The sequence below is a fragment of the Platichthys flesus genome, chromosome 6 (genome assembly GCF_949316205.1).
Source record: "Platichthys flesus chromosome 6, fPlaFle2.1, whole genome shotgun sequence".
Lineage (NCBI taxonomy): Eukaryota > Metazoa > Chordata > Actinopteri > Pleuronectiformes > Pleuronectidae > Platichthys > Platichthys flesus.
In genome coordinates, this window is record NC_084950.1 from 12,042,009 (window position 1) to 12,057,864 (window position 15,856).

At 43.3% G+C, this 15,856-nt stretch overlaps 1 protein-coding gene across 4 annotated transcripts in view; it reads left to right on the forward strand.

Moving 5' to 3' along the window:
• Window positions 1-480: 480 nt before the first annotated feature.
• mctp2a (multiple C2 domains, transmembrane 2a) overlaps window positions 481-15,856 on the forward strand; it is a 33,873-nt gene continuing 18,497 nt past the window's right edge. The window contains exons 1-17 of one of the 4 annotated variants that reach the window (XM_062390648.1): window positions 481-597; window positions 1,093-2,166; window positions 3,503-3,562; window positions 3,640-3,745; window positions 6,052-6,194; window positions 6,283-6,359; window positions 6,466-6,580; window positions 6,673-6,696; window positions 9,051-9,227; window positions 9,927-10,057; window positions 10,164-10,350; window positions 10,562-10,655; window positions 10,751-10,853; window positions 10,954-11,056; window positions 11,171-11,272; window positions 11,814-11,888; window positions 12,172-12,291. In XM_062390648.1, the coding sequence (XP_062246632.1) occupies window positions 1,105-2,166; window positions 3,503-3,562; window positions 3,640-3,745; window positions 6,052-6,194; window positions 6,283-6,359; window positions 6,466-6,580; window positions 6,673-6,696; window positions 9,051-9,227; window positions 9,927-10,057; window positions 10,164-10,350; window positions 10,562-10,655; window positions 10,751-10,853; window positions 10,954-11,056; window positions 11,171-11,272; window positions 11,814-11,888; window positions 12,172-12,291 (2,679 nt within the window). In that variant the 5' untranslated portion in view covers window positions 481-597; window positions 1,093-1,104. The remainder of the gene's footprint in view (window positions 598-1,092; window positions 2,167-3,502; window positions 3,563-3,639; window positions 3,746-6,051; window positions 6,195-6,282; window positions 6,360-6,465; window positions 6,581-6,672; window positions 6,697-9,050; window positions 9,228-9,926; window positions 10,058-10,163; window positions 10,351-10,561; window positions 10,656-10,750; window positions 10,854-10,953; window positions 11,057-11,170; window positions 11,273-11,813; window positions 11,889-12,171; window positions 12,292-15,856) is intronic. The other 3 variants (XM_062390645.1, XM_062390646.1, XM_062390647.1) reach the window with 3 other exon arrangements.

Genomic DNA, 15,856 nt, shown 5'->3' on the forward strand with positions numbered 1-15,856 from the left:
TCTTCAGTATTTCCGGTCTGTATTGGTCACATAAGAAGGACGTTGTATTGAAGAACTAGGCCAGATTTGGCTTTAAGTGTATTCTCAAATACTTAACCCTCTAAAAACAGATACACAACCTAACAAATGCAAAACGAGCAGTCGTATATTCAAAGCAATAACAATGAGGCCGTCTAGCAGGCTTCTACTGTGTGTGCGTACAATGAACAACTCTTGTGTCATAATTTCAATGCTACTGTCTTGTGATGAACGAAATATTTGTCACTGGATTCTTTTCCCTCTCCCACATTCTTCATGAAAGAACTGGGCAGGACTCAACACTCGAGCTTTGACTGTGGCATTCTCATAGTCATTGAAACTCATCTTGTGAGACTGGTATGGCTAGTTTCACCCTGTTTGGCCTCTCCACCAATCGCACGCCTTCAAAGTTGCCATCAAGCAGGAAAGTGCACTCCACAGTTGGAGCTGCCCCGAGACTCGGCTTGTTTAGTCTTTCCTCATCATCATAGCTAGGATGGTTGAGCTGCCTGTTGGGAAACTTGCTCTCGGTGAAAACTGAATCAGAGCGCGGCTGCTCAGCCGAGCTCGACTGAACAGGTAAAGAATGATGTTTTCTTTTGACTGAATTTAACTGAAATGAAGCGTGAGGGGATGTCAGAAATCTACTCAGAAACATTTTTAGGATCACACAATAGGTAGTACATTTAATTTTAAGATTAACTTTGTTAAGGCGGCTGAATACCTGCTTTGTTTTGAACGTTATTTATTTGTGTTTCCTTTCGCTTAAGACGGATAACCGGGGAAACTTGTGGGAAATGAATATCTGTGCTATTTCCTGTATACGTTGGAAGGGTTTCAATAGATCTAATTTTGCCTTCAGGAAGTATTATTTGTGCCTTAGGCAGAATATTTAATTTAAAACAGACTGTGGGGATGTATCCTTATATTCACTCATTTTTAAAGATTGTTCATAAGTGTAACCAGTAGCCACATGTAGTAGATTTTACATGTGGCTGTTGTTTATTGTCATGGTATGGCAAGTACACTTGTATTTCCCAGGAACCTGATTTGACATTTTCTGGCTATGTGTAGGTATCACTCAAGATGGAGGTTAAGAAAAAGACCTTCCTGGAGAACTTGCGGCTGAAAACGAAGTTGCCCAATCTGAAGAAGCCCGGTAAGAAGCTCGCCAAGCGGGGGAGGAATCTTGCCAATCGCCGCAGTATTTCTGTACCAGATCTGAGGTTGGTGCCTAGTGAAACCACACAGAGCGCCTTGCTGTCCACCGACTCTGATAACATCTCCTTTGGCATTTCTCCCCGTATGAGTGACACTGATTCTGTCGCAAGTGGCTCAGTCACCGATGGACCCATTTTCAGAATGGACAGACTGAATGACTCATATGCAGAAGTTACACCCAGGGTTCATACAGTCTACGCATCGGCAGCTATGAACAGAATAAGTGCACCAGCAGCTATTAACAGAATAAGTGCACCAGCGGATATACTGGCCCTTTATGAGGACGCTGAATGCATGATGAATTTAGAGAGAAGGGGAAACACGCCTGAAGAGGCTTTGTATGCACAGGTGATTAAAAAATCCAAGGGGAGTGGACATATATTTGCTATGGACCCTGTTCCTGCACCAAGATCTGTTTTTGACAACGTACTGAACGTCTATCCACCAAGACCAGACCGTATAGAGAGAGGGAGTGTCTCCGGTGAAGACACCTCAGGAGAGAGACTTCTCCCAGGTTCTCTGGCTGCAGCACTGGCCAGAGCCCATTCACTGGGAGAGCAATCAACGCCATACACAGACAGAAGGGCCCAACCAATTGAACAGAGGAAGGCATTATCTGAAAACAGGACTCCGCCAGTATCCAAAAGAAAAGCTATTCCACAAAGCATGTTTCTGAAACTAGACACTCAGGGTACTCCTTTGGAGAGTGCAGATGGCAACTCGCTGGACTCTGCCTCTGGCACTCCCAGCGAGGAGCGAGTCAGTGGGCCCTGGGCAACGGACTCAGAGGAACTGGACCGCGAACTCTGCTCCCCCATCCTGAGGAGACGGGTCTCCACAGAAGAGGCTCTGCTAGAGGAAACCCGGGACGAGGAGGCTCTGCGAGAAGAAACTCGGGACAATGAGGCCCTGCAAGAAATAGGAGAGGTCAGTTTACTACATGCGTTTTACTCCAGCTACAGTCATAGGAGAAGTATGTTGATTTATATTGAGATGTTATTTGAGGATTTCTTTGTAAAGCAATAGTACACATAGAAACCAGTCCAGTCCTGTGCATAAACTCCAGAGACCATTTACTCCTGTTGGCTGAAGTTTCCTTAAATTCAAACAAGCTGCACCAAATTACATTCATTAATAGCTGCATAAGATCAAGATCCATGCATTTTGGGAATTTGGAGGAAATGTATTTCCCAATGTTAAAGACAGTTGTAAAAATGTCCGCCTCTTTGTCCGGATCTGTGCCCACATTTAATGGGTTTCTTTCTTGGCCCATGTTCAATCCTTTACCAAGTTTTCTGGAAATCCATTCAGTAGTTATTTAATAGATTCCTGATAAACCAAAAAACAAACAAGCAGGGCCGAAATATAACTTCTTGAAGGAATTAAATCATGTATGTATCTGTAGGGCCATAATAAACTGGTCCAGAGAAGGGTTGTGTAAAGTAAATAAGGTCTTTTGAAAAAACTGTTTCAAATATAATATCAGCACAGTAAGAACTGTGAGTAACGCATTACAATGTAACATTCCCTTGAACATTTGCATGCTTTCATTTCTCTTTCAAATAGCATGGGTCGGTTTTTGGTTATTATGCTAAGAGGTATGTCCAGACTCTGACATGGTGACTTACATAAAGTTGACATTCCTTTTTTTTAAGCTTATACTTCATGAAATTTTTCAGTATACTGCTGCAGCCACAGTAAATCCACAGTATTCTCACGAGATAAGTGTTAAATGCTAATTCACCAGAAATGAAACTCAGGCTGTTGTATCCTGTTTAGTTTAGATACAGACACCGGTTGAAAACCAGTAGAACGAGTTAGTGGCGCAAGAGGCTTCTTGCCTTGACACTTTTTCCTGTTGATATCAGTGGTGTGCTTTTTTGTTGTTTGTCTGTATCAGCCATTATCTATTAAAACGAACATTAGAGTCAAGTCAACGTTTTCATAGGTAGCTCATTAACAAAAACTGCAGCTGACAATGTGCTGAACATGCTTAAAATACGTACAAAAACTATTTAAATATACACAAAAAACAGGGAATAAGTAGAAAATACAAAACTCTTAAACAAGATGAAATCATTGTGTTAAACTCTGGTTTAAACATTTCTATGGAGTCTGTTTTAAAATGGATAAGCCCCTTTTCAAGTGAAAAGTACAATGAGACCTTTAGAGTAGCAGCCTTATCTACACACATCAGGTTGAGTGTTTTATTCCATGCTTGCAATCGGATGTATAATAAAATGTATGGTTTTTGTCTGTGTAGATGTCCAGTGAAACATTCGAATTCTTTGAAGAAAATGTTCAAGACCCAACGGACAACTCTGTGAGTACTCAGTACACTGCTGAAGAAAGTGAAAATGTGACATTAGGAAGCATATCAATGTGATTGGTTCTCCTCAGCAGGCAACAGGTTCTGAGGTGCAGGAACATTTTTCATTCCAGAGATACCTCCTGAGCATAAACCTAAAGCAGGGGAGGAACCTGGTCATCAAACACAAGCGCTCAGGTATGTGAACAATCTGCAGTGGATACTAAAGTCTGAAGCTGCTTTCAGAAATGCACTGAACTCCAGAAATTTGTCTAAAATTATCAGGAGGGGCTTTATTTGAGAATTCACATTTGTGAGTCATATTCTAGGTGAGTTCTCTGGAGTTTTTCTTTCCAGCCCCCTAGTAAGAACTCTGGACAACGTCCGATTGAGCAATGTGAGAATACAGCAGGAAAATATCTGGAGGGATACAATCTCAGGATGAAAATGATCCTGCCTCCTGCATGTTCTACCCTGACCCTCCCACACTTTACATGATGTGTGGGAAATGTTTTGAAGGAGCTGTACAGATCTAGAGATGTCAGAACGGATAAGAAATCTTGTACATCCTGAACAAATATGCAGTTGTGTTTAAAAAGTGTTTACACATCCGGACAAGTTCGATGTGTTGATGAATCAATCAGCTAGTGGGAAGTTGTGAATGGGATAAGTGTTAATGAGTATAAAGCCAAGATGTGTACAGTTTTGATTATGTTTTCATGTGAGGATGAAGTTTCTTATCAAGTGGTGTATGTAAAATGGAAAAAAAAGCACACATTAGAGAATCATGCTGTCAGACCAGTATGACAAAACACACACTGGGATCAAGCAATCACCAAAAAAAAAATGATCTGCACACTGGCACTGCCACATGTTTAAACCATTTAGAAAAATGGTAATAATGGATGTGGATTAATTAGAAATTGACTAACAAGAAAAAATCAAGCGTTAACCTTCATAGATTGTTTAGATTTTCACTCATTTAATGAGCTGATTTCCGTAACTTTGTTGACTGTTAAGATTTGAGTCAACAGTGTCAGTCAATCTGATCTGTGAGTGAAAGATAAACAGAGGTGTTGCTGCCCTGAGGCTCATGTAAAGTTTGCATTGGGGAAGCAGCTCCCTCAAGTGGACATAAACGGAACTCTGACATATGAGTAAATCAATGTGTGGTCACATTAAGTGGGACTGATTATTTACTGACTATTTGAGCAGGTATTTTGCCTAATACAGATTGTTTTACTTCAAGTAATAATGGCACTGAAAATTAGTCATTTTAGATCAATAGATGTATTTTATAGCAGAAATTAATCGGCGTCATTAATCCTAATTAATGTAATGTAATGTAATGTAATGTAATTGGAAACGTCCACCCTAAGGCAACTGTGGTTTTAATCATCATTACACATTTGAAGATCATTGTACAGCGTAATGGTGAGCAGACCTTTTTCTCACAATGCTTTTCTTACGATGCTTAACCATTTATTTCCTGCATGGTGGCAGGAGACCCTCCCACCTCAGTGCCCTACTCCCTGCTAGTTGAGACCTTACTCTCCATGACAAGATGGCACTGTGATGATGCAATCCCCACATGCCCCCTGTCTCTCCACTGTTTGCCCAACAATCAACACCATGCCAAACGCTCACCAATGGCATACATTGTCATTACATATTCTGAAAGGACCCACGCCACCGGGCCCCCACTCCTTGGTTTTTGTTCTCCTCTTCTTTCCCATTAATTTCCATCGTCACTGTTCTCAGTCATGCCAGAGCTTTTCTCCTTGCTAGCTGCCACATTCTCCTCCTGTCAAGTTGCCTGGAGGTTTCCCTGTCACAGGCTGGCAGGGTGGAGCTGCTGTGGGTCCTGCCTGCCTTTGCGAGATGTTCATTTGGAGTGGGGAGCTGACAGGCCTGACAGCCCATCCCCACAGGGCCTTTGTCATGTGATTCAAGCCTCCCTGCAGGCTCTCTCAAGCACCCTTTTATTCCCCTATACAAATGAAGGCATAGGGCTGGCTTTCATTTTTTGGCCAATCTGCATGCAATTGCAGAAACAAAGAAGTCCCATACCCCTACCCCGCTCGCAGACAGACTTTCTTAACAGGCTTGGGAGATTAACACTGGTTGCTTCTAGATTTTGGTTTCTGGTCGCCTCATGCTGGCGAGTGATTCTACTCTTTCAAAATTAAACAGCTACTTTCCTCTGTTTTTGCCATGTGTGGGGTGCACCTCCTCCTTCTCCTCCTCCTCCACCTCCTCACATATTTCAGTGTCTCATACAACCAGCATGGGGGAAGGGTGTGTGTGTATATTTATGTCTGTTTTCATACACGGTGTACATTTTAACAGAAATATATGCAATGAACACGTACACAAAGTGATCACAGTAAGCATTAAATAATTCTCTCTCGCCACAGAATGCTACGAAATTAGTGTTTTTACACTTTTGATAAAATGTTCGCACTTCACGTGTCGATTCGCTCATTTTCCACATTGAATTTTAGGCACCAGCGATCCATATGTGAAGTTCAAACTTGAAGGAAAGCAGTTCTACAAAAGCAAAGTAGTTTATAAAAACCTGAACCCACGGTGGAACGAGTCCTTCTCTCATGCTCTGCGAGATCGAGAGCACCTTGTGGAAGTTCGGGTAAGAAAGAGTTGCTTGATTCAAAGTGCTTATAATACAGGTGCCTGTGGTTTACAATATGAAAATGAAATGTGTAATGTTGTTGCAGGTCTATAATAAAAATCGGACTGCTCACGAGTTCATGGGTTCCAGCTCTATTTCTCTGAAAAATCTGGAATTGTACAAGTGGGTATAATATTCTTCATTTGTATTTTATAGAATAGATTATTTTACAGACATCCAAAAGTGATCGTCAGTAGTAATCTTCTTGTCTGTCTTTTCCTTTTAACAGAACCTATGAAATGGAGTTGCATCTTGAGGATCCTAAAAGTAAAGAGGATGACCTCGGAGTGGTTTTTGTTGACTTCTGCTTAATGTTTCGAGATGCCACCATCAAGAGAAGCCCTGTAAGAGGAGTTATTTTATTAAAACATTTTCGCTTGATGCATTATTTTTGCTTAGTCTTTTACTGATTCTTGTAATTCTTTTCTTTTTGTAGAGATGGCCACAAAGAAAGAATAAGGTATGGACTGAGATATCATTACATTTGCGAATTTCGAAATTGTATCGGGAGTACAAATAGTATGTTATTGCATTCGTCTTTGTCATTTACACAGCATAAGTTAACACTTACCCTGATGTGAAGCACTAGGGGGCAGTAGCTCACTGTGCAATGATGCAACAAAGACTGAGGTGTATGCTGAGGATTCAGGCTTTTGTGTGTAACCTTGGTTTCAGCGTAGCCTGTTTCTTTTGTGGTTGTATAGGGAATCATTTTTTTTCTGCAATGCATATTATTTTCAGTGGTGTGTCTGTGAAAAGGTACGGTACAATATAATATTTTGATCTAAACCAAAATAATAGTGTTGACTAAATATGTTGACATGATGAAGCCCTCAGATGAGCATTATAGAAGAGTATTTGTTTTTGGTTGTAAACAAAGTTCCATCTCCTCTCAAGTGGTTTTCAATACATTGCAGCTGTAATTAGATTCAGAGTGAAATAGGCGGGTGGCTGCCTGGGACTGGCGCTGCAGCGAGTGGGTTTATATTCACACCTATGTAGTCGCTGCATCTGCCACTGTTCAGTCTCTTGATGGTCCAGCAGACAATCTCAACTTCAAATTAGATGACAAAGGAACAAAGCCATTTTCATACACATTGTAGGTTATCCACTACAGATGGTTAAAGATACTCAAAGGGAGACAGAAATGTGTGATGGGACTCAACACAACGTTCGGTTTCCTAAATCACAGTGCTAATTTAACAATGTAACAATGCCACCCCCCCACCCCCACCCCCAAAATTCATTTTTGACAAACGTACAATATCTTATTGCGTTTAACACCTCTCCTGGACGTGCTGAACACCCAGCTCTTGCAGCTCCACTCCCCCTCTTTCCGAACATCGTTTTCTCCCTCTGTGTTGCCACCACAGAGACAGGGAATGGCAAGTGCCTGAGTAAAATTCTGCTGTGTGATAGTGTTTCAAACAGGAGGGGGGCGTATGGTAGAGGGGGGGGGGGGGGGGGGGGGGCTCTGCTGTTCGAGGCATGTTGCCAGTGTGGGATGCCTAAGATCGGCAAGGCTGATAATTCCCAGGCATAGCAGGCAATAACCCAGATGTTGGGATGTAATATCACAGCTGTGGATGGACAGTGCTGAGGTACTCGCCAAATGGTCCTGGGTCTGAGCTCATCGTGCTTGTCCCCATGCTGTCCCACCATATGGAAGCAATCGCACAGCCCTTTTAGGACCAGGAATAGATTCTCTTTAGGGGCCACTTACAGTTAAGTGGAATTGTTTTATTGGCCGCTGAGATAGAAATGTGTCCAAGATAAACACTTGGGATGACTTGGCTGAGGCATGGTTTATATCGCTCCTCCACTCCCTCTGTTCCTCTTCTTTTGAAGGGGCTGATATTTATAGGGCTGCGCCTGTGGTATTCCATGTTAATTCAGGTCCCTGAGATGTGCTTTGATCCCCCTCGGATTGGGTGGCACTGTGGGTTGTGACCCCGCAGTGAAGAGGAGGGGCCGGAGTGGCAGGGGAGTTGCAGCGGGGCTGTTTGAAGCAGCGTCGCTGGGGCAGCTGAAGGAGCTGGGCAATCAAAGAGGCGAGAGCAGATTACGGGCCTGCTCTTTAATTACAGTCAGCCCGACACAACCTCTCTGCTGTTTGTTTTTACAGCCCTGGCCTATCACCGCATGGCCTCACGGGAACTCTCACATGGAAACATATCAAGGCCTCTGTTTCTCACTCCCTCTGTGACACGCGGCAGGAGAAGTGGATTAGTTGCCGGGCTCGTCCTTGATTTCCAGAGTTCTTATAATGCGCAACATCTTTTTTCGTTCTAGCGTCACATTAGTGGAAAAGATTTGTCGTTTTAATCTGGCTAAATGAAATTCGGATGAATTTGCCAACATGCAGTATACTCTGATGCCGGCCATACATACTCCATGTATGCATAATTTGGTGATGAGAGGGAGCTGTGGGGTTTGCATCATTACTCACTGCTGCCTGCTGTCTCTGGTGCAGTATGCCAAGTGTCCTGCCTCCCCACACTCAGTCTGGGAGCCAGTGATGAGTGGGACTGTCACAGCCAGGGACATCTGGCTGCTTGCTGACGTCCCTCTCTTCCTCTCTCTCCAGGAGTCTCCGTGGTGTGACTTGCCTGTCAGTAGAGATGTGCTAATGTGCTCCAACAGAGATGTGCTGTATAGTGTAAACCTTTGTCCTACTTTCATGCACTCTGTGAACATGATGAGGTGCCAGGCTGAGGCAGGAGCAGGTAAACGAAGGGGAGCGCCCAGAGCCTCCACACACGGTGCCTCATAAAAAACAACCTTTAATTGTCTGTCTGTATCTGCACCCCGCAGCAGAACCAGGCCGCAGCGTCCCAGCAGCAGGCGGAAGCACAGAGGACTCAGCCGAAGAACCAGATGTGGAGCGGGATGCTCAGTATCACCTTGGTGGAGGGACAGGACCTGCCGCAGTACGGCCATGGGGACGTTTATGTCCGCTTTCGCCTTGGTGATCAGAAGTACAAGAGCAAGGTTGGACTTGTTTTTAAGAAGTCTTTCTTTTGCCCACTTCCCTAACACTCCCTTTACTCATGCTTCCGTGTCTGTTCTTTACACTTCAAGTGTTTCTTCCCAGCCCCTATCTCTTACTTCCCTGCCTCTCTCTCTCAGCAGGTGCCTGTCAGTGACTCACCTCCACCTTGGCTCACTGGGCCATGGCTGAGGCAGCTCATTAGACTGGGCAAGCCTGCCACTCACTTCTCCCCGTGCTTCGGGTGTTGGGCTTCATTGCCTTCATTTGCATACCCAGCATGCCCTGTTCATCTACCTGTACTTGTTGGCCTCCCCCCTGATGATTCTATGCGGCACTTGTCTCGTGTTGTTGTGTCATTTCTTTGTAAACCTCTCCGCTTTCCTCTCTGCTTGTTTGTTTGTTGAACAAAGCTGATTCTAATTGGAAGCTGTCAGTGTTTACAATCCCAGAGTGGCTACTGAAGCGTACACATACAAGCACACACAAATTGAGACACATGCACACATACCCACACAACACACCTCTCTTTCTCCCCCCCCTGCCTTGTTCTGGTTGGACTGAATGAAGACTTAATCCACCTGCCATGCAGGAGCTGCTCAGTCTGATAATGCATTAAACCTGACATTGCGTCCAAACATGTGAACGCGTGTGTTTCCACGTTACTGCACGTGCTGAATCTGTGTCTCTATTGCCCCTAGAACCTCTGCATTCAGGCCAATCCCCAATGGAGGGAACAGTTTGACTTCAATCAGTTTGACGATAACCAGGAACCTCTGCAGGTGGAGGTGTACTGGAAAAGAGGGAGGAAGGGTGAAGAATCATGGGGGATGTGAGTATTTCTTAGAAGATGGTGTTAATTTTGCTCTCATTGGCTCCTCGACAGAACTAGTTGGCCTCATGTGTTTCAATGGAACGATTTTCCTTTTGTGTCTCAGGTTTGAGGTTGACCTATCGAGACTCTCATTTAATGAGAGGCACCTCTACACTCATGTGCTGAACCCAGGAAAGGGCAGGCTAGTGTTTCTGGTCACCCTGCGACCTTGCTGGGGAGTCTCCATCTCTGACATTGAAATTGCTGCCTTGGAGAAGTCTGATGAGAGACACAAAATAGTGGAGAGATTTGTAAGTCAGCCTTTTGGTTTAGGTTATCTTAAGGCAAAAAGTTAAGTTTCAAGTTTTTAGCACAATATCCTTCTACCAATAATGTTTATACAGCTGATTCATAAGGAGAAAAGATATGTCATATGCCAGGATTACATTTTTGGGATACATTTATTAACCCTGCTCTAACACATTTTGAATAACATGTTTAATCATATTCCTTTTTTTTCAGAGCTTGAAGAACTCGTACAAATGTGTGGGGGAGGTTGGCTTCCTGCAGGTCAAAGTTATAAAGGCAAATGATCTCCCTCCAACAGACCTCAATGGTAATCTGAATCAGAAAATCCACTTCTTTATTTTCTATCGTCTTGTTCACAGCCTTTTATTTATAATGACAAACAACGGTTATTTGTTATTGCAGGAAAAAGCAACCCCTTATGTGTTATTGAGCTCGGTAACAGCAAACTTCAAACTCACACAGTCTACAAGACCGTCAATCCTGAGTGGAACAAAGCCCTTACATTGTAAGTATGAAAGAAATGGAAAAAGAATCAGAGCATCTGTCCCTTTCTGTGCCGTGTATCTTAATTTCTTTAATTATATGTGCTCCCATTTATGTTACAGCCCAATCAAAGACATTCATGATGTGATGGAACTGACTGTCCTTGATGAAAATGGAGACAAAACCCCAACCTTTTTGGGGAAAGTGGCAATTCCTTTACTGAGTGTAAGTTTAATTTTTTTCAGTTTGTAAAGGACTTTGATATGAAAAATATGAACTCATTGTAAATTATGACCACATTTACTAATATATATACACTGTTCTTTTAAATACTAAAAGGTCCAGAATGGGCAGGAGATATGTCCTTTCTTGAAGAAGGAAGACTTGGGAAGGGCATCCAAAGGAACCATCACACTGGTGCTGGACGTTATCTATAATAAAGTAAGGCTGAATGAGGTCAAGTTTGTTAGAATGATGACAGTTGCGGAGCACATAGGCTATCGTCTGATGGCGAGTTAGCCTCTGGGGGCAACGGACAATATCTTGTGGCTTTCGGTGTAGAGAGCGGCCCAAGACTCTGTCTTCTTTTTGCCATAGACTGTTTACACCGGGACTAGTTTCTTTTATCACACAGGTGGAACGTTTCGCCACACAAAACACAAACAGCAATAATTTCTGTAGGTGATATATATCCAGAAGACATTTTGGCTCATCTCTATTAGCAGCTACATATCTGCATATGAAGGCTAATAAATTAAAAAGCAGATAGCTGCTGTATTTGGCTCAATGTGTTCCACCTATTCTGCTCCCCATGTGGACTGAAACCATAACACCCCAAAATCCTATCCAACTCGTACAGATTCCACATATTCAAATTCAGAATCTGTTTATACAGATACGAATTATAATAAGGTTCATTATATAGTATAAATTCAAAGCCTGACGTTAAACTGCAATATTTCATCTTCTTTCTTTGTCCCAGGTCCGGGCTGGTGTCAGAACCTTCAAACCAGAGGAGACAAAATTACTGGAGGAAAACCTGAAGTTCTCCAAAAAGGTCGGCTCTATTGATGTTTTTTTAGCAGAATTTATAAGATGGAACAAAAAGCTTTCCCAGAAGGTTCCCCTAGCATCACACTAATCAAGTAGCCACAGCAGAGCTACACATGGTCATAGTTTGGATCGGTCATAGTCGTGCTAATTAGTTTAATTGGCTTTAAACATCTAATTTCACAAGTAGCTAGTAATGGATTTGATTCAACCTCATTGCAAAGTCATAAACATTATGTCCAGTTTCAAAAGATACTAACCAGTGTTTTCTTCCAATTATGTCCCATTAGGTTCTTGCCCGGAATATATATCGGGTTCGAAAAATCAGCACAGCAGTTCTGTACACGTTACAGTACATTAAAAGCTGTTTTCAATGGGAGAGCACACAACGCAGTCTAATAGCCTTTCTGGTAAGTCATTGCTTCACGTTAATGAACTCTCTTTAAGCCTTGGGGCAAACAAGTTTAGTCCCATTTCACCGCAGCCCCAGTTTTAACTCTTTCGTTTTATGTGAATTGGATGTTGTGGAGAATCTTTGGTTTTGCCATTTTCTCTCTCTGCCAGCGCTTTTTTCCTATGAAAAACAATGGCTGCCTTCTGTTTTTATCCCGCGTGTATGTGATGGATGTGCTCGATCCTTTAAATCAAACCCCACTAGGTTTTCCCTTCAGTTCTGATGACATTAGAGTGTGTTTTGAAGGTATGGGGCTCGGGCGTTTGTACATCTGACTTCTTAGCAAAGCCTCCTAACCCAGGGGACGGTGTAAGGAGGATCACCGTCTCAGCTTCCTTGGGCGGAGGAGTGACAGTCGGCCTCCGAGATTTGAACCTTGTTTAAATGTCTCTGTTTAGCTGTTTTTAATGAGGGTATGTGATCTAAGGTCCTAAGCTTAAATAATCTTAAATCACCCTGTGAATCCCCCTCAGTACAGCACATGTAATGTCATGATTAAGAGTGTACACTTGCTATGAAAGCCCTGCCAGCGCCGTGTCAGGGTGAGGAAGCGGTCACAGACAGGGTGTGTGAAGAACTCTCCTTTCACTGCCTTTCTTCTGTCTGTGCTGTCTCAGGATGACATGCAATTCATACCTGGTGTATTCTATAAGCCCTTCTCACTGATCCTTAGGTGCAAAATCCCCTCAGGCAATGGCCATGCTCGGTGTATCACAGCCTTTAGAACAGCACGGCACACAGACAGGCAGGCGGACACACAGTCGGCAAGACAGAGAACAATGCGAGCGATTGTATAAAGATAGTGTGGGAGGCAGGCTACTATCTGGGAAAAGAAAGTTGGAGCACGGAGGGAGGAAGACAGTTGGGTAAGAAGTGCGCAGTCCACAAAGGCAGATAGCGAGAGACTCTGAGGCAGGGATATGGGCAGGAGAGCAGGAGGATAGGCAGGCTGACAGGGGACAGGTCAGCGGGATGGGGCCATCTTCTTCCACCTATAATTAGATCCTCCGCAGGCGATGGGAGTGTGTGGTGGCACACTCTAATCTTTCATTTTCACTTCGACTCCACCTGCTGTTTAGGAGTGCTGCACACAAATGGAGAGCGTAGAATGAAAGAAGAAAAGACTCCCGTACTCCCTGTTTTCATCACCGTCCTCATTGTAGCTGGAGCTGTCGTGCTTCGCCGTCTTATTTTTGTCACTTGTACGTAATCTGCTCCCTGACAGGGAAATGGTAATTATCGTGACCTTGACTGTGGTTGCTTTGTCCTTTTTTTATTTGGAACAACTGCTCTGTTGTCAGACGCCAGCACCACCAGCATAGTGGTTGATGTTTTTAAAAGCAGACAGCAGCAGAATAGTCCGAGCACGCCTCCGTCTGTATGAGGTGCGCTTCTAATAGTCAGAAGTGTTGGAGGTTCGCGGCGAGGATCGCCTGAGCAAAGTGAACCTGCCCCTGTGCATTCATCACCCACTCATCAGCAGACTGAGAGTTCACAGAGTGATACGTTGGTTTCTTTCGATGATTTACTATAATCTCAACAAGCACAGCGAAACATGCAAATGACATGTAAACAAAGCATGTAATTGCAAGTGACAGAAGAGGCTCTGAACTTGCACTAGTATCTGATAACATCAAGGTCTCGACTGCCTCTCATTACAAGCCCTGTGCCACGCCACCATCTACACCCGTGCCCCTGCCCACTCCAAGGCCAGCCCCTTTGCAGCCCCTCCTCCTCCCCCAAGTCATCATTTGCAATTAAGTTAGTGTTTGGAGCCGTCTGAAGCAGCATGCCACCATGTGCCTTAATGAAAGCAGCTCCCACTCCTATCTTTATATCTTTAGGCAGTGGTAATAAGGTAACTGATTCAGACATTGACAGATGGCCTCTGCTTGCCTCTCAGATGTGCATGATTATACCACGAGTGTCTGCTCTTTTCCAAAGTGGCAGGCAGCGCAGCGCTTCTCAGGGTACGCCGTTAGGAATGCTGCAGTGGTCGGTCTGGCTTTAATATACATTACAATACATTATTTATCAAGCAGGCAGACCAGTCCTACCCTTTTACACCATATACATCCTGTAATGCATTACCGCTGTTGTGGTTTCTACTGGGACTGCGGGATGCTCGTGTAGTGCTTTACCAGGAATACTTAGCCATTATATCACTCAGTCCCACAGGCCAATTTTCTGACCCTGGCACAGCATGCAGTCTACATTTCTATCCTGTTTATGTAGATTCATGTATGTATTATGAAGTGCTTGTTGGTGTGTGGTGTGTAAGGTATTCATATTTTGCACGAGGGATCACCGCTCGGGTTCACGTGAGTGAATAGCAATGTGGGAAAAAATTAAGGGTTGTTTTTATTCTTGAAGAAGTCTTGTTTGTTCATTCCGAGATAACTTTTTTTTTTCCCGCGCATGAGTGGCAACCAGAAAGTTGCTCATCCAGGAACACATCACTTTTACAGATTTACAGATTGGTTATTTAGATTAATGCTGCTGCTGGGTGTTATTGTGTGAGAGGAAACTCGGTAAGGAATGGGAAGTCTCTCGGTGCTGTCGCTGTTTGCGAGTGCAGGAGGTTACTTGTTTTGATTGTGCAACCTCATCAGCAGAGTCCACAGTGTTTGAAGTTGCCTTCAATTTTCCACCAATGGGTTGCAGTTTTAAAATAGAGTCTAATTAGGTAATGTAACGAAAAAACTGAAGAAGAAAAAAAATTCTGAGTCACACATTTAAAAAGAGTTCTGGCAAATCCTCATAAACATTTTCATCAGTGAACAGAAACACAAACAAGAATTTTGGATTTTTTTCCTCCTCTGCTTGTTTATGCTACAGTAATGAGCCTAGGATCTGCGCTTTTCAAGAGTTTGACAACAGCATGTTCCTTTATCTGAGAGAGAAAATGTGACAGCTAAAATCTTCATAAAATAACGGCCTTTAGATGTGCTTTTCACTAAGACTGGGTGAGATGAATGTGCTATACATCAGCAGTGACTGCAGAGGGGTCACCCAGAGTTCTTTGCTGCACACAAGACGGGGACCTGTAGATGGAGCTACTGCACTGCTGGAAACGTGAGTGGAGGCGCGAAAAGGGATCAGTTACTTTTCCCTACAGGAGCCCTTCCTGGGAACAACTTGGAGTGAAATCCTCCATTTCTGTGCATTTGACCAACAGAAACAAGTTCCTCCACAAAGAAATGAAGAAAAAAAAATCTAAATGAGCATTTATTATCCGGCCAAATGAATCTGTTTCAGAAGTTTAAAAGTTGAGAACAATTTAGATTTAGATGAAATGGATGAAAGTGAAAAAAAGAAAAGAAAAAGGATAATACTTGAAAGCTGATTTTGAGCTTTGCTGTCATTAGACCGCTTTAAGTATTTAAGTAGAATTAATATTTTAACAGATGAGGAACCTCATCTGTCAGGAGCTGGACTAGAAAGAAACCTGTATACCTAATGTGAGTATTTCTTTTTGACACTGCCAGGTAGCAACTGCTTTAGACATCATTTGACAGCCT